This window comes from Megascapheus bottae, chromosome 3, assembly GCF_031878675.1.
Source record: "Megascapheus bottae isolate mThoBot1 chromosome 3, mThoBot2.hap1, whole genome shotgun sequence".
Taxonomy (NCBI): Eukaryota; Metazoa; Chordata; class Mammalia; order Rodentia; family Geomyidae; genus Megascapheus; species Megascapheus bottae.
In genome coordinates, this window is record NC_143511.1 from 69,197,530 (window position 1) to 69,219,842 (window position 22,313).

General features: G+C 46.8%; 1 protein-coding gene across 2 annotated transcripts; it reads right to left on the reverse strand.

Moving 5' to 3' along the window:
* Positions 1-1,585: 1,585 nt before the first annotated feature.
* On the reverse strand, positions 1,586-6,726 carry Klf4 (KLF transcription factor 4). Of its 2 annotated transcripts, XM_090330389.1 has the most exons (5): positions 5,991-6,716; positions 5,773-5,893; positions 4,103-5,126; positions 3,767-3,931; positions 1,586-2,727 (listed from the first exon to the last, which is right to left on the reverse strand). In XM_090330389.1, exons 1-5 carry the CDS (start codon positions 5,993-5,995, stop codon positions 2,552-2,554), a joined length of 1,491 nt encoding a protein of 496 aa, XP_090186515.1. In that variant the 5' UTR covers positions 5,996-6,716; the 3' UTR covers positions 1,586-2,551. The 2 variants fall into 2 exon arrangements, with proteins under 2 accessions (XP_090186515.1, XP_090186514.1); XM_090330388.1 differs by having other exon boundaries at positions 3,767-5,126; positions 5,991-6,726.
* Positions 6,727-22,313: the final 15,587 nt, after the last annotated feature.

The window sequence follows — 22,313 nt, forward strand, 5'->3', positions numbered from 1 at the left end:
TGAGAGCATTAATAATATTTTGGCATTTCCTTAGAGAAAATTAAGTCTTTTAATTTCCTATTGTGTCCCTCTCTCCTTCATGGCACACAGCTAGTCATCCTGTTTATAGTCGTATATCCTACTTTTTCCATTTAACATACCATGAACATTTTTCCATGTCATTAAGTATGCTTTGAATATGTTCTTGACCGCATAAAATTCCATCCTATTGATGCACCTGTTTTCTTTTAAGCAGACACATGCCATGTTTCCCAGTCATGCTGGGCTCTTAATTGAAAAGGCAAAGAAAATGCTGGGTGATCCACTGTGTTCCTCTTATTAATTTGTTTTTAATTCTTTTTCTAAAAAGTATTATGGTACAACGACAGATCTTGTGGTACAACTACATCTATGGATACTAGGGAAAAAATGGTTAAAAAACACAGCAAAGAAAATGTTCAGCTAGCTCATGTCCCCTTGCTCTTATTAGTCACATAGATCATTGTGTTAAAAGTGTCAACTAGCTAACACAGTTGCTTTTTCCATCTTGCGAGAGCTACAAATAAATTTTCTACAATCTCTTTGAGGTTATGACCGTTCCTTTTTAACATTGAATAAATGCTATGTAAATAGCTACAAACTTCCAGCAAGGTAAATGCTGCCACACATATATAAAGTCACCACCTACATTTTTAACTTTACAAAGGGGTTTAAGAACTTGAGTAGGTGTGTGTAGGGGAGGAGGGAGAGCAGGATTTGCTACTTCTCCAGGGGTTTGGCTCATGAATACACCCAGCAATCCCCACCGCAATCAAATTATTTTGTCTGTTTTCCTGTCTTCAAGACTGTTGAAGTTTTCAAATTAATCTGCTACACACTGTTTCCCTTAAGGGAATGAAACAGCCTAAATAAAGCCTTCAGTCCTCAGGAGGGCGCTGTGGAACTATATTCCTTGGGTTGCTTTGCCTGGGGAAATTTCTTTTGTTACTCTTTTTAATTCTTTGGGGAATGCAAAGCCAGCCTCCACTGAAAACTGCAATTTCATTTTCTTTTAAAATAAAGACAAACCATTCCATTTTTTTTTTAAGCTGTGAAACAGGAACTGTATGTTTACCGATGGAATACTCTTAAAACTGAGCAAATTAAAGAATAGAGCTGTTTTTACCTAGAAAATGACATTCCCGGGAGGAAAGTACCTAGTTTTATAGATTTGTAAACAGTACCCAACTGTGGTACTTCCTGTAAAATGAAATAGCATTTTAAAACAAGTCTTTTATAAGTTATCAAGATACAGTGGGTAGCTACTCAGGAGGCTGAGATCTGAGAATCAGTTTGAAGCCAGCCTGGGGAGGAAAATTTTAAGTCCATAGGAAACTTATTTCTAATTAATCACCAAAAGGCCAGAAGTAGGATCCATAGCGTAAGTGGTAGAGCGCCAACCTTAAGTAAAAAAGCTAAGGGCAGCACTCAGGCCCTGAGTTGCTCAAGTGCCAGTACTAGCCTTCCCTGCAATAAGATAAAGTTGGCTTTTTAGTGCTCTGTATTCTAGTTTCAACTGAAATTTGTTTGCATGCATTTTTAAGATAAAAATAAAACAGTGACATCGTTGTTCAGATAAAATATTATAGGTTTATTTAAAACTTAATTCTCACCTTGAGTATGCAAAATACAAACTCCACAAAATGTTCAATTTTTTTTACTTTGTAGTTTACAAATATACAAAATAGAAGTTTGCTTAAATTTATATTACATATTTATTAAGGCAAGGAACTATATAGAAAAACACATTTGTTCTGCTTAAGGCATACTTGGGAATAAACCATTGTACAAATTATTGCACATCTGAAACCACAGTGCATAACAGACTGTCTGCATAAAAAAAATGTTAAAAGAAGTAAACCAGGTATAATTTACCTGACTTAGGTCATACATGTAGATCGGAAGACAAAAATAGATTCCTTGTCAAAGTATGCAGCAGTTTGAGAACTTTGGCTTCCTCTTTTGGTACCTTTAGAACCAAGACTCACCAAGCACCATCGTTTAGGCTATTAGAACACATATTCTGTACCTGAAATTTCTTCCTCTTCTTCTAACTGAATAATGGCTTTTAGAAGGCAAAGAGAATACAAGGTGATCTTTATATTTATATTGCATCTGAAACACAATTCAAGGGAATTCTGGTCTTCCCTTTTCCCCCTCCCCCCCAACTGACGGATCTAATTTATACCCTGATATCCACAGCTTCCAGTCACCCCCATTGCGGTGTTTTGTAAGTCCAGGCATATTCAAGTTGATTTAGAATTGGAATGATAGAAGATCCAGTCTCAGACCCCATCTGTTCTTTGATTTTTTTCTGTGTGTGTTTTATTGTTTAATTTTTTTTTGTCTTTTGGATTCCTCCTTTCTCTTGATTATCCAATCACAAGCTGACTTTGTTGGGAACTTGACCATGATTGTAGTGCTTTGCCAGCTGAGCTCTCCCCACACGGGAAGACAATGTGAAAGGGTTGTAAAAAAATACTGAATTCTCTTCTGGCAGTGTGGGTCGTCGTGTCTATCCACTGTCTGGGATTTAAAAGTGCCTCTTCATGTGTAAGGCCAGGTGGTCCGACCTGGAAAAGGCTCTGTCGCACTTCTGGCACTGGAAGGGGCGGTGCCCCGTGTGTTTTCGATAGTGCCTGGTCAGTTCATCAGAGCGGGCAAACTTCCACCCACAGCCATCCCAGTCACAGTGATAAGGTTTCTCACCTGTACAGAGAAAAGGGGAAATAACAATTAAACAACATGATGAAAGCCATGCAAGGACAGTAAAAGCCAATTCCCCGTGTACCTCACTTCTGCAAAATCCCAGCAATGACTTTTTGCCACCACAAAGGATCGTATTATATTTCAGATCAACAGAAATAAGCCAGTTGCTCATTTTAGGAGAACCACACACACCTCTTACATCTCTACATTTCAACAGAGCCAATCTTTTCACTCCTCGTGTTTTCACTGGGAGCCAAACCACCACCTTAGTAAATCACTGGTGACATACAGGCCCCAACCCTGGCACCAACAACCTATCCCATTACAATTGGCTCTCAAACTGCACAGGTGGCTAACATTCCAGCACACACATTCCAGTGTTAATGAATACGTCAAAAACAACTACATGCATCTGCTTCTATGATATGGAGACTTTCTACAGTAACAATCTTAAAATTTTTTGTGATGGGGGTGGGGTCTTGCTAGCTGCTCAAGGGTCTCTTCTAGGAGGCTCAGATTCGTGCCTTCCACCTTTTGTTTACATTGATAATCAATCCAAAATTTCCCTGTCATAAGCAGTAAAATAAAAATCTAATGATTAAAAAGGGTAAGATCTTTGTTTTTTTAAAGGAGAAATGTATATACACGGAACCACCAGTGAAAACAATCCAGAAAACGAAGGACTGACTTTTTAAAGCCATCATATCCCTGCACTGCACAGTATAATTTCTTGATTACCAAGGGAAGAAGAGAGGCCCACCTGCGCCGGTAATCTCCCTGCCTTTTAAGGGCCTAACGAAACTGCGCATTTAAGCACAGATACCATCCATCAAGCAAAAGGCTCCTGGGCAAAAAAGCAGGCGCCAGTTTGCTGTCCTGCCCCCCACCCCCCCACTCCTCTCTCTGTGATCCCAGGAGATTAAGGAGATACACTCAGGAAACGAGAGTCCAAGGCTACACAGTGCCCCAGAGAGGTGAGGACACCCCCCCCTTCCCTCTCCCCACCGGTCCTCGCCTCCCCAGCCCCACCCCTTCCTACCTGTGTGGGTTCGGAGATGCGCCTTGAGATGAGAACTCTTGGTGTAGGTTTTGCCGCAGCCCGCGTAATCACAAGTGTGGGTGGCCGTCCTTTTCCGGGGCCACGACCTCCTTCCCCTCTTCGGCTTGGGCTCTTCTGGCAGGCAGGAACCGGGTGGCATGAGCTCTAAAGAGGGGTTGAAGAAGGCGGAGGTCAACATTGCTATCGTGGGCTCCGGGGGTAGGTGGGGTGGGGGGAGGGGAACCGAGTTCCCCAAGCCCCCTCCCCCTCTCTCCCCGAGCCCTCCCTCCCATCCTCCTCTCACCCCCACCCCCCACCCCTGGCCGGGGAACTGACCTTGGTAATGGAGCGGCGGGACCTGCGACTGCATCTGGTCGGGCAGGAAGGGTGGGTAGTTGGGCCCGGGATGGGCATGGAATGCTGGGGGCAGCGGCAGGGCGGGGTGACAGTCCCTGTTGGCCAGCAGTTCCTCGGGACTCAGGGTCGGGGTAGTCCTGCTGGGGAGCTGCCGCCCCAGGGAGAAGTCGTGCGCGCCGCCGCCGCCGCCGCCGCCGGGCCGGTGGCCGTTGCTGAGCGGGGGTCCGGCACCCAAGTGGGCCTCCAGGGGCCGGCCGACGGTGCACGAGGAGACCACGGCCTCCTGCTTGATCTTGGGGCACATGCGCGGCGGGCCGCCGCTGTAGGGCGCCACCACCACCGGGTGGCTGCCGTCCGGGCTGCCTTTGCTAACACTGATGACCGACGGGCCGCCGTACTCGCTGCCGGGGGCGCTCAGCGACGCCTTCAGCACGAATTTGCCCATCAAGCCGCCACCTGGTGGTGGCGGCGGCGGCGGCTGCTGCGGCGGAATGTACACCGGGTCCAATTCGGGCCGCAGGAGTTCGGCCACGAAGCCGCCCGAGGGGCTCACGTCGTTGATGTCCGCCAAGTTGAAAGGAGCCGTGGGAGGGGGCGCGGGTTCCCGGCCATAGAGGAGGCCGCCGCCTCCCGAGCCGCCCGGCGCCACCCCCGGGTCCCCGCCGGCCCGGAGTGGGTAGCTGAAACTGCAGGTGGAAGGTGCGCTGGGGGGGCCGCTGCTCGACGGGGAGGACGAGGACGAGGCGGACGCTGACGACGACACGGTGGGGGCCACCGCTTCTTGATGGGATAGCGAGTTGGAAAGAATAAAGTCTAAGTCCAGGAGGTCGTTGAACTCCTCCGTCTCTCTCCGGGGGAGGAGGGCCGGGTTGTTGTTACTGCCGCACGCCGCGCCGGCTCCGCCACTCTCCAGGTCCGTGGCCACGGTGGCCGCCAGGTCGAAGGGGCGGCCGGGAAGCACCGGGGGAAGTCGCTTCATATGGGAGAGCTCCTCCCGCCAGCGCTGCGGAGGGGACCGGGCGCGAGAGAGGCCGTTAGTCGTGGTCCCCGGCTGCCAGCACCCTGACTGTAGGTACCGACGCGGGCCGGGGAGAAACGCCGCCCCAGCATCTCCCAGATGAGGGAGTGGGGAACCAAGATGACAACGCTGAGATCGCAGCCAACGCCGGGGTACAAGAGGAGTGGCGGGGTGTGTGCTCGCCTACGTGGGAACGAGCGCCACCGTTCCCCAGCCCAACTCCTCCTTCGCCGGATCCCGGGGACGCTCCAGGCGCCCGCGGAATTGGGGCACCCTGGCCACCCGGCCGCCTACGCCCCCCCCCTAAGGCTCACCCCAGCCATAGCCGGTGGCTCCGGACTTGGCCTCCTCCCCAGCCCGGGTGGCCCGCACGCGCCCACCCTACCGTCCCTGAGACAAGTGGGGAACCGCTGTGCGCCCCTGGCGGCACCGCGGCGCCGAGACCACACACGGCACGTTCAATCCAGCCCCGAGCCGGGAAGTCATCCTAAAGCCTGCCTGCCTGCCAGTCCCAGTCCCTTCCCGGGGTGGTTCTGGGTGATCCCTGCTCCTACTCCCCCCCCCCCAAAAAAAAATCGGGTTCCGCCTAAACCCCCGCTTCACCCATCGGAAGTCCCGGGCCCACACTCACGTTGTTCGGGGCACCTGCTGGGCGCAGTGTCTTCTCCCTTCCCGCCGGGCCGGGCGCGAACGTGGAGAAGGACGGGAGTAGGGCGTCGCTGACAGCCATGTCAGACTCGCCAGGTGGCTGCCTGCGGATCAGGCGGGCACAGGGAGGCACGAGTCAGGGACCTCCTCCGGGTCCTCACCCCTTCCCTATCCCCCCCTCAAACCCGGCATCTTACCTACCTCATTAATGTGGGAGGGGGCCAAGAAGGTCCTCCGGAGTCCGAAGAAGCGGGGATACCCGAACCCCAGTCACCGAAGTATTAAAAAATAATAATCTAGAAACGAAGCCCCAAGCCAAAGAAAAAAAACAACAAAAACCCAAAACAAAACAAAAAAACCAAACTGCCCGAGAGTCTTCTTCTTTGGATTAAATATATATTGGAGATGTTTTTTTTTTCTTTAAAGTTCCTTTGTATACAAAAGTTCTTAGAAAAGTTGTAAACTCTTATTTAAAAAAACAAAACAATCAGCCAGGCGAGCAATTAGGTCCGGTGGGCAGGCTGCGCTCCGTTCCGCTCAGCAGTGTCCCCCGCCGCGGTCGCGGCCGCTGCGGCTGTCGTCGTCGGCGCAGGGGCTGTGGCCAGGGCGGTGGGCGGGTGGCGCCGCCAGGTGAGAATGGCCGCGGTGGCGCGGAGCTGCGAGCTGGGCGGCGGCGCTGGGCGCGGAGTCCTGGGGGCTGCGCGGGGCGCGCGCGGCCATGGGCGCGGGCCACGGGCGGGTAGGTGGGTGGGGGGCCAGAGGGGCGGGGAGGGGCAATCGGCGGCTCTGGGTGCCGCCGCCGCCCGCCACCGCCTCTGCTCCCCGCGCGCCCGCAGCCGCGCTCGCTCTCTGGGGCCGGGGAACTGCCGGCGGCCGCCGCGCGCTTCTTACTTTATAACTTCTCGGCTAGCGCCTACCCCCGCCTCCTTCCCGCTGCGAGCCCCGGTCCGCCGTCAGGCCCCGCCCCTCTCTTTCTTCTCCCCGCCCTCCCGCGGCCCCCCGCGCGTTGCCATGACAGCTAAATAAACAAACTCCGCGCACGTGGGGGCGGGGGAGAAGGAGGGGCGCGGGCGGGGCGGGGCCTGGCCGGGCCGGGCTGGGCTGGGCCGTGACGCCAACCCGGCAGCTGGCAGGCTGGAGCCGCGCTGACGCCGGCGGTGGTGGCTGCGGCGTCTCCGGCTTGGGGCGCGGGGTGCGGGGAGCCCGGTACTGGTCTGATTGCGGCGCGACGGGGACCCTCCACGCCTCCATAGTCGGTCCCGTGGGTTCGAGGCCCGCGATCCAGATGGCTGGTAGTAGCTGAGAGAATGCGGCGCGCCCCTACTTCGGCTCGGGTTACGCGCTCGCCGCGTCGTCCGCGCGCGCAAGAGGAGAGCGCGATTATCCGTGTGACTCACCCGAGCCCGCCCTCCCTCGTACGCACTCCGAAGCCGGGTTCCCGCCCCGCTGTGCCCTTCCCTGCTGGGCCTGGTCTCACTCCGATCCTCCTCGCGGGGCTCCTGTGGGGTGTGGGTGGGGTGCGGTGGGGAGGGGATAGAGAGGAGGCGGGTGCCCAACACCGGGGGGGGTGGGGGAGAAAAGAACCTCAAAAAGCCGGCAGGGTTCGGCTCCTGCCACCGGCGCAGAGCAGCCAGGCTGGGGAACTGGAGTTGAGCTTTAGCTCCTAAAAGGATGGAAGGAAAGGTTTATTTGGGGACCCGAGGCGCGTAGACACCTTTCAACCTGGCATCTCAAAGCACTTTACAAGCTACGCGCTCTCCTGTCCACTTTATGGATGAGAAAACTGAGTCATAACGAGGTGAAAAGGCGAGGTAAAGGTCACACAACTCACTCGCTTCTGCCTGGGCCGGGGGCAGGTGGAACCCACCGGCGCGCGTGGGGGGGGGTCGGTGGGGGCGCTTGACTGGAATGTGGCTCCGTGCCGGGAAAGGGGAGCGGCTGGGTGGTAACCCGTGTCAAATGCCCACCGAGGCCCCGCAGCCTCTGCCCTGGCCCACGGGGAGGAAAGGAAAAGCGGGGTCGTTATGAGCACGCTGGGCCCCGCCCCCACCTCTCCTCTTAGCGGGATCAGTAATTTTCCAGCCGGGAAATGTTTTCGCCCTCATCTCTGCACACAGTACTTGTTCTTTTTCTTTCTTTTTCTTTTTCTTTTTAAACGTGAGTGTGGTTTTCAGTATCGTTTGCTAACCGTAGGCTTGCGAGGTGTTTATTTTGGAGCCGGGCACTCAGAGCTGGGTTTCACCCTCACCAGCCAAGTCCACCAAGGGGGCGATCAGAAAGGAAGACGACGGGTGGGCGCGGGGGGGGGGGCACTGGAGAAAGAAGACGATGCTCTGGCACCAGGACACGTGTGCGCCCACATCTGCAGCTCCAGGTGCCACGTAACTATTTTGTCCTTGTCACCTGTGGCAATCTCACGATCTTGGTACCTACTAGTTTTGGGTTCTTTTTTTTTTTTCCAGAATATGTGTTATCCCAGATTTTTCCACTCCTCTCCGACCACAGAAGCATTTTTGGAATGCATTTCGTCCCCAGACGGCTCACTTCCAAAGGCAGGAATCCCTCTAAGGAGCCAGAAAGCCGGTGGCTCAGAAGGCTGACTTCTGTCCTCCACCTTGGCTTTGGCCGTGGCCTTCAAGGGTTCACAGTTGGGGTGAGGGGCATATCTTGGCTGGGGAAACAGACCCTACTTCATCCCCCGTAGAACTACACCAGTTACTTAAAGGAGTTTGGGGCGGGGGGGGGGGACCTAAGAAAGAAAAAAAAAAAACACTGGCTGTCTCAGCCCCCACCTACACTTTTCTTTTTTCCATTGTGCTGGCAAAGCCCTTGTGGTGGGCCACGGGGGGGGGGAGGGGAAGCCTTGAACTTGAAGGAGCTCTTGATTGACAACCATCACCCTTGGGATTTAAACGTGTAAATCAGGATTTGGAGATTACGGCTTGGGTAATCCAATTTCCAGATTCATCCTGCAAGGCTTTTATTTACCTAAGGCAGTCACCCTTCCTCCTCACCAAAACTAACCCATAACCACCACAATAAAACAACAACAACCAGTAGTTTACAGATGAATTGGAAAGCCACTATTATTATGTCATTTAATCAAGACAACATTCTGAAACTCAATTTTTAAAAAAGATGAACTTTCCAAACAGCCTTCTGAGTGATTAAAAAAAAAAAGCCAATGCCTCTTAAGTGGTAGGCAACTATCTGGTTCTTTTTCAGATTGCATCATAAAAGGAAATCTGGATTCACCCCAGATTTCTAAAAGAGGTTAAGGACTGGAGTTCACAAATCATCTCTTTCCAAGGCAGGTGCCTGCTGTGACAACAGGGTTGTGACCCTCCTTCTTTTCAGAACAGGTAGGGCCAGAAGAGTTAAATCCCTGCCCTATATAATTTATAAACATGAGGCTGAGTAAACCTTTGATGACTAAATTGCACTCTAAAATAATAATAATAATAGAAGACACCCTTTAAAGAAGAATTAAATACTGGTGACTTTTATTTCAGCAAACTGATATTACAAGTTTTGTGGGATGGAAGTTAATTATTAATGTCTTTGTGTTGTAAAATACTTCTTTTCTTCCAACACACACTGCATTAGTTGGTAGAGTACAATGATAGAAGCCATTGGTGCTGGGAGGGGGGTTCATAGCGCTGAGGAGGGGGAAAAAGACATTTCAAATATTTCATGAGCAGAACTCAGGAGTGAAAATATCCAAAAAGAAATGCACTCATTACCTGACTTATGATACTGGTTACCCCCTCTGTACATCATCTTTCTAATAATAATATTTTACAGTCCCAGAACTTAGTGCCCGCAATTGGGCATGGGTCTAGGATATTGGGTACTCAGAGGAGGCTGGGGGGCAGCAGTGGAGATGCAGGTCCTGGTTTGCATTCTGCACAGTGGCCTTAGGACTTAGGGATGATTTTCTGTGCTTTGAAATGAAGTCCTTACTGATCATGGTAAGAGGGACTCACACCTTTCACAAGGGGCCAAGGCGTTCTTAGTTTCCACTTCCATCTCTTTATAAAATAGCCTGCTTTTAACCCCGGTGGTTCTTGTTTTGTTTTGAGACAAGGTCTTGCTGTGTTACCTGTGTTGGCCTTCTCTTTCCTTCACCTCTTGGCTAACTGGGATTTCAGACAGGTGCTACCATGCTTGACTTTAACCTCAGTCTTATGGGACAGGCTCAAGAAAGGGGCCTTCAGAAGACAGGTATGGCCATGCACATTCCTGTCTGCTAGTACCTGGCAGGCTGAGTAGGACGATCACCAGTTTAGTCTACACAGTAAGACCTTGTCAGAGAAAAGAAAGTGGAAAGAAAAAAGGTAGGCTTTGATAGTGGATTTCCTAATCTGACTCTGCTGCTTGAATAAGTAACGGACCTCACTTTCCTGGCTCCCTGTCTATATAATGGGGATACCTATGTTTTGGAGTGACAGGGGTCTAATTAGATCATTGAATACAGGCCTGGCCACTCCATACATAGTAGCTTTTAATATCACATAAATTAAGGTTAGAAGGAGAGGAGCTATTGTTTCAGACAAATCTCAATTTAGTGCTTGCCTGGAACATGGTCATGCTCTGAAGGTATTTGTTGAATGTACTTTTCCTTTTTGGACAGCCCCTTAGCAGGAAGCTGCTCCTCCAGATCTCCGCTATAAACTCATCAATCCAGTTTCTTACCAGAACTACAATCTGCCCAAGACTCAACAATTTCCTTACTTCCTTGGCTTCCTAAACTACAAACATAGGTTTCCCTCAATTCCTCCCTTCTTTTCTTTGCCTTGAGCACACAGGCACCCACTGACTTATTCATTTCTGTTGCTAAGCACCTCCATTTACTTCCATTCTCAGGGCTTCTTTGCAGCATCTTGTTATGGCTGCACCTCCCACCTCTTCTCCCCATTTTCCTCCATCCCAGGAGAACATGTTGGCTGGTTCTGCCTCATCTTGCTCACCAACACCACTGTCCCTCCTGCCTCTCCAGATCTCCCACCAAACGATCTCTGCCTAGAGGAGCAAGCCCTAACGCCTTACCCAACTGCTTTGCTGTGAAGGCTTCATCCTCTGGCCCTCCAAAATCTTTCCAGAATCTTCTCTAGAGACTGACTCCACCCTCCTTAAACTTTTTACTGGATGTTCCTGCAAATCCCTGAATACAAGATGTGCCCTTCATCGCTTGTTTTTCTGTCTGAAAAGAAAGGCCCTGATCACACCCGAACTCCAAGGTCCTTTTAAGTAAAGCTCTTGCTTTGCTCAAGGTTGGCACAAGGTTGAACCAAACCTCCACTTGCACTTTTGGGTTTTTGGTGGTTAATTGGATAGAACAGTCTCCCAGACTCGCTTGCTTGGAGTTGCCTGCAAAGAGCACAACCATTAGATTTCACCCTCCTGAGTAGGTAGGGTTCTAGACATGAACCATGGATGCCTAACCAAAGCCCTCTTCAATTGTCACTTGCTCTGTCACTTGTGAGATAGTCCTCTCTTCCCTGAGATCTAATGATCTGGTGTAGTGGCTGCTTTGATACTCATTCGGAAGACTTCCTGCGAGACTTGATGCAGAATGAATGGAAGTGAGCAGAACTGCTGAGACACAACTGAGGGGAGCCTGTCCTTATCCAAACATCTCTGGAAGAAAGCTCATAGGCTTCGGACTTCATTTTTTACCTCTTCTTTCCCTTCTCTAGAAAGTTCTATTCAAAAAATAAAATCCCTCTCAGCTCTGTACAAAAAAATAAATGACCTATTGGACAGTGAGAGAATAGTTCTGGCCAAGGCATTGTAATTAAAACACTTGAAAACACAAACAAAAATAACCAAAACCCAAACCAAAACCAAATGGAGAGAGTCAACTCTTCTGCAGCCAAATGCATTTGCCTTTCAAAACCCAAACGTGGGGTATTGAAGTTTTTAGAGCAGAAAATGAATTACAGACATTAAAAAAATCAATTCTCAGAAATTTAATTAAAATCTTCTTCATGAACTCTTAGGTTGGATCACTTGAGTTACATCCTTAGCACAAAAACTTAGGCCCAACACATCCTTTAAGCTATTTAAAAAGAAAATATAGGGACCAGGAGTTTGGCCTACTGGTAGAGTGCTTGCCTAGCATGCACGAAGACCCAGGTTTGATTCCTCAGTCCCACATACATACACAAAAGCTAGAAGTGATGCTGTGGCTCAAGTGGTAGACTGACTTTGAGAAAGCCCAAAGACAATGTTCATGCCCTGAGCTGAAGCCCAGGACTGGCAAAAGAAAAAAAAAAGAAAAAAGAAAATATAGCAGGGAGTTTGGCCTAGTGGTAGAGTGCTTGCCTACCATGCATACGTACATAGAATTCCTCAGTACCACATACATAGTAAAAAGCTGGAAGTGGTGCTGTGGCTCAAGTGATAGAGCTCTAGCCTTGAGAAAGCCCAAGGACAGTGTTCAGGCCCTGAATTCAAGCCCCAAGACTGACAAAAAAATATGTACATATATAAAATTAATGGGATTATCTTAGTGATCCTTGACCCTCTTTTCTAGACAGCAATATGTTGAATTCAGCATTTTAGTGTTGGAAGCTTGTTTTGAAATGTTAAACTGATATTTAAAAAAATTGTGGGCGGGAGTATGTCCTAGTGGTGGAGTGCTTGCCTAGCATGCATGAAGCCCTGGGTTCGATTCCTCAGTACTACATACAAAGAAAAAGCCTGAAGTGGTGCTGTGGCTCAAGTGGTAGAGAAGTAGCCTTCAGAAAAGCCCAAAGACAGTTCCCAGCCCCTGAGTTCAAGCCCCAGGACTGGCAAAAAAAAATTCCTTGTTGCAAAATTATATAATGTGGGTGGAGACAGGAGGGAAAAATGGAGAGAGTAAAGGAAGGGGTAACATTGTCTAAAAAGAAATATACTTATTCCCTGACTTACAGGCCGGTAACCCTAGGGCATATCACCTTTATAATAAAAGAGCTGCATGCTCGTGGCTCATGCCTGTATCCTAACTATTCAGAAGACTGGGATCAGAGGATCCAGGTTCAAAGCCAACTGGGAAGGAAAGTCTATGAGACTCTTACCTCCAGTTAACCTCCAAAAGCCAGAAGTGGAGCTGTGCTCAAATATTAGAGTGCCAGCCCTGAGGAAAAAAAAGCTAGGGAGAGAACCCAGGCCTTGAATTCAAGCTCTAGTATCAGCAAAATAAATAAATAAATAAATGTTTTTTCTTAAATGTCAGGATAATTGCTTTTAAGAGTAAAGTACTTGGCCACAAGTTTCTCTTATAAAGGAATTGAGACAAAATTAGCTATCTTCAATCTGTGTGATTTTATTAAGATCACTATTAGAAGAACCCTTTGGATACTACGGACACTGGAAATCAGATTTTATAGTAAATGAAGGAGCTGGGAATTTGGCCTAGTGGTAGAATGCTTGCCTAGTATGTACAAAGATCTGGGTTCAATTCCTCAGTACCACATACTTAGAAAAAAGCCAGAAGTGGTGCTGAGGCTCAAGTGGTAGAGCTCCAGCCTTGAGAAAGTCCAAGGACAGTGCTCAGGCCCTGAGTTCAAGGCCAAGACTGACCAAAAAAAAGTAAATGGATAGCTTCTTAGCATGGTGATACACATTGTAATCCCAACACTCAGGAGATTAAGGAAGGATGAGAGACTTAGGCCAATTTGAGCTACCTAGGAGACTTGTCTAAAAACTCATCAAACCTTAAAAAATGGAATCATTACATTTAAATCTTAGAAGAATTCAAGTGAATTAATGAAGAAAACAAATAGGCCAGGAAAACCTGTTGCTGGAATTTTCTTACTCTGTTTTACCTCACTTTGCTGTTGCTGTGAAGAGAATTAATCCCCAAAGAGAACTGAAATTATATTCTCAAAAGTTTTACTTCATGTAAAAGCTTTTGTGCCTTGAATTCTTAGGCTAGAACAATGTCTTCCTTTGGACTGAAGGTAAAACAGATTTACATTATGAAAAGTAACTTATTATCATCTAGTTTGACATTTAGGAATAAGCAACTCTTGTAAATGAGTGCTTCAATCTCTAGGATATGGAACAAGACTTTTATCTTGTGTGATTGTTGTTCTTAATGTACTATGTTATTTCTCTTCTCTTCTTTTCCTCTGTGGTTAATCTCATGTTGTTACTGTATCTGACTTTGTTAGCTGGTATATAATATAATATAATATATATATGTATTTATTTATTTATTTGAAATAGGAAAGAGAAGGGGAGGAAAACAAGATGATTAGGAAGGGGTCGGGGAGGAAAATGGGGACAAAAATGAGAAAGGGTATCAATGTGTGAGAAGTAATACACCTACTACCTGGCAAATGTAACTACTGTAACCCCTGTATACATTACTCTGACAATAAAAAAAAAAAGAATGCTTCATACCCTGAGAAATGCAAACAAGAAGCAAGCAATTCTGTGTTTAATTTTCTTCTCTATTTGTGGGCTGGACAAAAAGATAGATTTATTTTTTTTACCAACATAACATGTACTTTGAGCCAGAAAAATGATTTTAAAAAATTAACAATGTATTTGATTCACCCATGCTTCCTTTCCACCTTGTGTTTGTTAGTGGATTTAGATGTTCTTCCTGATTAGGAGAGAGCCCTACAGATAGCCAGTATCAGTGTTCTAAAACAGAAAAAGCCCAGGCCCTGGGTTCAAGCCCTAGGATCCACATGAAAAAGAAGAAAAAGAGTTGGGGGGGAGCCAAAGCCCACAACAACTATTAGCACTTGCCAAGCAAAGATGAGGCCCTACATTCAAACCCCACTACTGCAAAAACAAAAACAAACAAAAAAAAACAGTGAAGAAAAAAAGTTTGGGTAGTACCCAAATATCTCAAATTATGTTCAGGTGATTTAGACACACCCTTCTCATATCTAAGGATTATCAGAAGCTTCCTGAAGGCGGGAGAAAACCTGTGGAAGTTAATCCAGACATTATAATAGATATGCAAGAGGGTTATCTGTTCTGAATTAGGTAATCTGTTCAGAATTTAAAGTCTGTTGATGTAGTCAGTTACTGATGATGATGATGATGATGATGTGTGTGTGCGTGTGCGCGCGTGCACTCAGGCCTGGACACTGTCCCTAAACTTCTTTTTGCTCAAAGCTGGTACTCTGCCACTTGAGCCACAGTGCCACTTTGGCTTTTTCTGTTTATGTGGTACTGAGGACTCGAACTCAGGGCTTTATATATGTATGCTAGGCAAGCACTCTACCACTAAACCACATTCCCAAACCTGTCCCTGAACTATTTTGCTCAAGGCTAGCTAGCACTGTTCTACTTGATCCAGCCACAGCTCTACTTCTGGCTTGTTTTGGTGGCTAATTGGAGATAAGAGTGTGATGGACTTAATGCAGCATGGGATGCCTTTGAGCCTCAATCCTCAATCTAGCTTCCTGAGTAGCTAGGATTACAGGCGTGAGCCGCTGGCAATAGGCAGATGGATTTTTCTAGTGGCTAAATTTAGCCAGATTCTTATGGGAAAACAGTTAACTGCAGAATTTCTGTGTTCAAATATTTCATTCAGTTAATTTTCCCATTATAACAGAAACATACTGGGGATTCCTCAAGGACATAGCCATTTCATTGGCTTATCTGAATGTCACTCAGAGATATCACTATCTGAGTTTTACTTTTTGAGTTATCTTGATATAACCCATTTAGGAATTGTGCTTCCCAGAACTTTCCAATTTATAGGAGAGGAAGTGATGGAAGGAATAAAGGCATGCTTAAGACTGTTAGGGAGCAAGGAGTTTGGTCTAGTGGTAGAGCGCTTGACTAGCATACACGAAGACCTGGGTTCTATTCCTCAGTACCACATACATAGAAAAGCCGGAAGTGGTGCTATAACTCAAATGGCAGAGTGCTAGCCTTGAGGAAAAAGCCCAAGGACAGTGCTCAGGCCCTGAGTTCAAGCCCCAAGACTGGGAATAAATAAATACATCTGTCATGTAAGCTGGGGCCAGTGGCTCACATTGTAATCCTAGCTACTCAGGAGGCGGAGATCTGAAGATCGCAGTTTGAATCCAGCCCTGGCAGGCAAGTCCCTGAAACCCTTATCTCAAATAAATAACTCAAGAGAAAGCCAGAAGTAGAGTTGTGGCTCAGGTGGTAGAGCACAAGCCTTGAGAAAAAGCAGCTCAGGGACAGTGCCTAGGCCCTGAGTTCAAGAACCAGGACCAACTTAAAAAAGAAAAAAAGTGTAGTGGAGACAGGTGGCTGCTGAAGACCAAGGAGTTGGAATTCTGCCTCTGTGTTGCCTCTTTCTAGCCCTATGACCTTAAGCACATTATCTGCTTACCCTCCTTGTACTTTCTGCTCTGTAATATTGGTCTGTGAATGTGCTGGTCCCTCAAGGTAGTTGTAAGCAGTGAGATAGAAAGGTAGAATTGATGTTAATTTCTTCCCTCAATCAGTAAGACTGAGTATAACTTGAGATAGTTTCTGCAGTATCCACCAAAGGAATAGGATGCAATATTTTGGATTTGAATACTAAAATGACTTATCACAGCACTTTATTGTATGTTTGTGCCAGTACTGGGGCTCTGCTCTCTTCCTTGGCTTTTTCTTTCCAGACTAACCCTCCACCAAATGGCCATACCTCCATTTCTAGCCCTTTTCCCCTTTTCCCTCCCTCCCTCCCTCCCTCCCTCTCTTCCTTCCTTCCTTTCTTTTTATTTTTTTGTCAGTTGTAGGGCTTGAACTCAGTGCCTGGTTGCAATTCCTGAGCTCGTTTGCTCCACTACTTTGAGCCACACATCCACTTACAATTTCATGGTGGTTAATTCAACATAAGAGTCTCGGGCCTTTACTGCCTGGGTTGGCTTTGAATCAGGATCCTCAGATCTCAGTCGTCTGAGTAGGATTCCAAATGTGAGCCACTGATGCCCAGCTGTCATGGGAGCTCTTCACTCCAAATCAACCAATGTCAACACAGATCCAATAGTCAAGATCAAATAGTCAGGTCTCCCCGAAAACTTCACAGACTCTCTTCCTCTTTTAAGTAAGTCAAAATGCAAATCAGGTATCACATTTCCTGAGTTCATGTCATGGCTTCCAAAGACTGTTTTTGTTTTGTTTTATGCTTGTCCTGGGGCTTGAATTCAGGGCCTGGGTGCTGTTCCTGAGCTTTTGTGCTCAAGGCTAGCTGTCTACCACTCGAGCCATAGCTCCACTTCCAGCTTTTGGTGGTTAACAGAGAAGAGACTTTCCTGTCTCAGTTGTCTTCAAGCTATGTGATCTTTGGATCTCAGTCTCCTGAATATCTATGATTACAGATGTGAGCCACTGGCACCAGGCCACAAAGGCTCTTTTTGGTATTGTAAACCAGAAACATGGTGACACTGTGCTGTGGTATTGAGTTTAGTAGGACAGAAGGAAGTTTCAAAACCAAGCTCACTATAGAAACATTATATCCTCCTTGACAATGTCTTTTCTAGAAGGAATAGGGAAGGATCTGCAGTTTTCTCCCACCAGGGATCAGAGGGCACAGGGACATTCAGTTATCATTTAAATTTGCCCGCTTCAGAGGAGTTCTGACAGATGCTGTCACCAGTCCTGGGGCTTAAACTCAGGATTTACATACTATCCCTGAGCTGCCTTCTGCTTCTTCTTTCTCCGCCTCCCCCCACCCCCACCCCATCCTCCTACTCCTTCTTTTTTCCCTTTTGCCAGTCCTGGGGCTTGAACTCAAGGATGAGGCACTGTTCCTGAGCTAATTTTGCTGAAGGCTAGCATTCTACCACTTCAGCCCCAGTGCCACTTCTGGCTTTTTTTGTTTATGTGATACCGAGGAATTGAACCCATGGCTTCATGTATGGTAGGCAAGCACTCTACTACTAAGCCAACTTCCCATCCCTTCTGAGCTTCTTTTGCTCAAGGCTCACACACTTTCACTTGAGCCACAGCACCATACCGGGCCTTTTCTGAGAAGTTTATTGAAGATACGAGCCTCATAGGAGCTGGATTACAGGTGTGAACCACAAACAACTGGTGGTATTGTCGTCTACATGCCACCCTGCACTGAATATTATGAACTCCTCTTCCTTCCCGCCCCCTTCCCTCTCTACCTCCTCCTTCCTTTACTTCTTTTAAATATACACCCATACCTATATCAGTTTGGGGGCAAGTCAGACTGTTAGGGCAGTAAATTTGGACTTACTCCAAATTGTGAAGATATGCTAATTGTACAGTGTTAGAACGCATTAGAGACCACACATACACACACAAAGAAGCAGAGGCCTGGGCAGGCGGGTGGGGGAAGTTCCCCATGCCACACATGAGGAAATAGCTCTCTTGCCTCCCATCTAAGTCTCTTCTAAACACTGACACAGAAGCCCATATACACTTGTGTGGGTCCCCTTTCCTTCTAATCCAGAAGCACACACCTCAGCAAAATATATGTCTGTGGTCTCAGGACCTTCCACAGGTCTCAATAAGCCCCAGAGACGTTGTCTTCATTATACCCACAGTAGCCCTGTACAGTGGCTATCGATAACTCCATCATGTGGAAAAGAAATGGTAGAAGAGGAGAGGGGATCTTTTCCCATTTGGATACTGGAGCCAGAAAAGTGATATTTGCATGAGTGAGCTTCCCTGAACAGATAGGAAATTTTGTGCGAATATTGGAGAATGGCCCCCTCTCCTGTAACCCTAAACTGGGCGTAAGACTCAGCATAAGCAACTCTGTGCAGCTCCATCAGATCCACAGTGGCTCAGGCTAGAGCCAAACTGCGACACAATTCTTATTGGCGGAACCCCTGTTCTGGAATGGCTGAGCTGTCCAGCATAGCCAGTGTGTAAATGTCAAGTAAACACCAAATTCAAGTGCAATCTCACCATTGTGCTTAGACTGTTTGCTTTAGATATAATAGCAGGAAGGGAGAAGGAGAGGCAGAGGGAAATGTATGTCACTCCAATAGGCAAAGTACGAACATGCTGAGCCCCAAACACCAACGTCAACTAACTTAAAAAAAAAAAAAAAGCCTACACTCCAGGGCTGCAAAAATAAGTGTGTCCCTTTGCTTGAAAAAAAAAAATGAGATGAGAGAACATTTTCCAGTCAATCACACTCAGCAAAAGTCATCCTGTTGAATTTATGACTCACAGGCCCTCTGTGTCAATAGAAAAAGTAAGCCCAACATTCTGACTTCACTGGGAGATGAAGTAGACTTGGGAATGAGGCAGGGCCAACTTGAAAACAGGCTCTGAGTTCTGACAATAATAGCAAAGGAAACACTGATCATGGACAGACTGGATGATGGCACCCACTGCTCCTTCTCTTTTATTGCTTGCCTGTCTGCTAGAAAGGAACCAGTTTAAACTTCATTCTTTTGTGACATAACCATCGATGGACAATATAGTTCTGGGCATTTCTTTACTTGTCCCCTGTACCTATTATTCTCTTATTCTAGATTCTAGAAACGAATTGGTATTTGTATTATTTATTTATTGCACTGGTACTAGGGCTTGAACTCAGAGTCTCACATTCTCAATTGCCTTTTTCTACTCAAGGCTGGCATATGGTCACTCCTAGCTTCTTTGGTGGCTGGCTTTGCACCTTGATCCTCAGCTCTAAGCTTCAAGAGTAGCTGGGATTATAGGTGTGTGTGTGTGTCTGTCTGTGTGCACACACACGTGCATGCCCTGGTCCTGGGGCTTGAACTCAGGGCCTGGGCACTGTCCCTAAGCATGGCCTCAGGTACTGACAGCATTTGCTCCACCTATACAGTTTCTTCTGGTCACTTCTGGGCTCATTCACCCTGCCCTATGAATTTATCCCTATCAATGCAATGAATATCCAAAAGGAAAAGGAAGGTAATTTTCAATATTATGTACCTTGTCTTGAATTAATCCTTAAAAAAAAAACCCAAAATAGTGGTACAGCTCTATTTTAAGCTAGGCACTGCTGGCTCATAATTTTAATCCTAGCTATTCAGGAGGAAAGGTATGAGAATCTAGGTTCAAAGCCACCCCTGGCAGGTAAGTCCTTGAGACTTTTTTTTGTCAGTCATGGGACTTGCACTCTGGGCTTGGGAGTTGTCCCTGAGCTCTTCAGCTCAAGACTACCACCCTACCCCTTGAGCCATAGTGCCACTTCGGTTTTCTGGTAATTAAGAGTCTCACAGACTTTTTAGGGCCCAGGATGGCTTTGAATGAAGATCCTCAGATCTCAACCTCCTGAGTAGCTAGGATTACAGGTATGAGTCACCTCACCTGGCTCCCTGAGACTCTTATTTCCAATAAAGTGCTCAAAAGAAGTAGCTCAAGTGGTCTAGCACTAGCCTTGAGCAACAAGAAGCACCTGAACATGGTTCAGGTCCAGAGTTCCAGTGCCAGGATAGACAAAAGACAAAAAACAAAACAAAACAAAAAACCCCACAAAACTCCATTATATATTCTTGGATCACATAGAGAAAGCTCTGTGTGTTTCCAGTCAGAGTTGGGCTTTGAGTCTGGGGTTCTCTGGTTTAAGGCTTAGAACTTTCTTTCTTTTTTTCTGGGTCATGAGGATTGAACTCTGGGCTTGGGCTCTGTCCCTGAGCTCTTCAGCTCAAGGCTACTACTCTACCCCTTGAGCCACAGCCCCACTTCCCATTTTCTAGTGGTTAATTGAGATAAGAGGCCTTTAGTGCCCTGGCTGGCTTTGAACTGTGAAGGAGAAAAATAAAAGGGGTCACCCTGACCAAGAAGCTTTGTAATTATAACCTGACTTATAGAATTGTAACTACTTTGCACAACTACTTAATAGCAACAATAACTTACTTTTAAATAAAAAGAAGTAAGGTTTGGGAATCTAGCTACCCAGAAGAACATTTATTAAATAAATATGCAAGCTGGGTGCTGGTGGCTTACACCTGTAATTCTAGCCACTCAGGCAGTTGAGATCTGAGGATTTTGGTTTAAAGCCAGCATCGCAGGAAAGTTCATGACAGTCTTATCTCCAATTAGCCACCAGAAAACTGGAAGTAGCACGGTGGCTCAAAGTGGTAGAGCATTAGCCTTGAGCAGAGGAGCTCAAAAACAGTGCCCAGGTGCTCAGTTCTAGCCCCACAGCCATAAGTAAATAAGTAAATGTGCAGCCTTGGATTTGATCTTCCCAGCACTACCCCCAGAATGCAATTTTATTTTATTTTATATTTTGCAAGTACTGGGGCTTGAACTCAGGGCCTGGGCATTGTCCTTGGGCTTTCTCAAGGCCAGAGCTCTACCACTTGAGCTACAGCACCACTTATGACTTTTTGTGTACATGTGTTACCAAGGAATTGAACCCAGAGCTTCATGTATGTTAGGCAAGCACTCTACCACTAGGCCATACTCCCAGCCACCCAGAATTTAATTTCTTTCTATACATATGCTAAGAGATTCAATTCATGAAATATCTACAATAGAACTGGGAGTTTTGCCTAGTGGAGGGTGCTCGCTCAAAGACCTGAGTTCGATTCCTCTGTACCACATTCATTGTAAAACTGGAAGTGGTGTTGTGGCTCAAGCGATAGAGCACTAGCCTTGAGTAAAAAGCCCAAGCACAGTGCTAAGGCCCTCTGTTCAAGCCCCAGGACTGGCAAAAAAAAAAGATAAATAAATAAAAAGAAATATCTACAATGAAAAGCAAACTGTTTTCATCTAATTTTCAAACACTAAAACTATTGTCCCAAGGAAGCCATTATAGATTTTGTGTGTGTATGTGTGCGCGTGTACACACACACTTGACCTGGGGCTCAAACTCAAGGCCTGGGTACTGTCACTTAACCTTTTTGCTCAAGGCTTCCCCCTCCCCTCTGGCTAGTTAATTGCAGATAAGAATCTCACAGCACTAGGAATATGGCTTAGTGGTAGGTTGCTTGCCTGTCTACCATGCATGAAGCCCTGGGTTCTATTCCTCAGTACTATATAAACAGAAGAAGGCTGGAATTTGCTCAAGTGGTAGAGTGCTAGCCTAGAGCAAAAGAAGCTCTGGGACTGTGCTCAGGCCCTGAATTCAAGTCCCAGGACTGGCAAAAAAATAAAATTCTCAAGACATTTCTGCCCAGGCTAGGTTTGAACCACGATCTTCAGATCTTAGCCTCTTGAAAAGCTAGGATTACAGGCGTGAGGTAACAGCGCCTAGCTCACAGATTTTAATAGCTCCCCACGTCGAATACTGTGGCACTGTAAAAACACTTTGAAGTGACTCAGTGAAAAACACATTTTTTTCTTTATAAAAGTTAATAATAGAGAAATGGAAAACCAAGTCCATTAAACTGAAGAAAAAAGAAAAAAAAGAAGGAAGCTTGCATGTGATATGGTTGCTATGATTGCACATCCAATCTGTCTCTTAGCTTCCTGGCAGCCAAGTCAAAATAAAGGAACAAGCTGAGTTCCACCATAGCTCTCATTATCAGAAAGGAAGAAGTCCACAGTTATTTTGGTCCTTAAACCTCAAGTTCACTTCTCACCTAGAAGCCCACATAAGGGCATTGATAGACATGATAATTAATGTTTTTGGCAAGAGCTTTACCACAAATG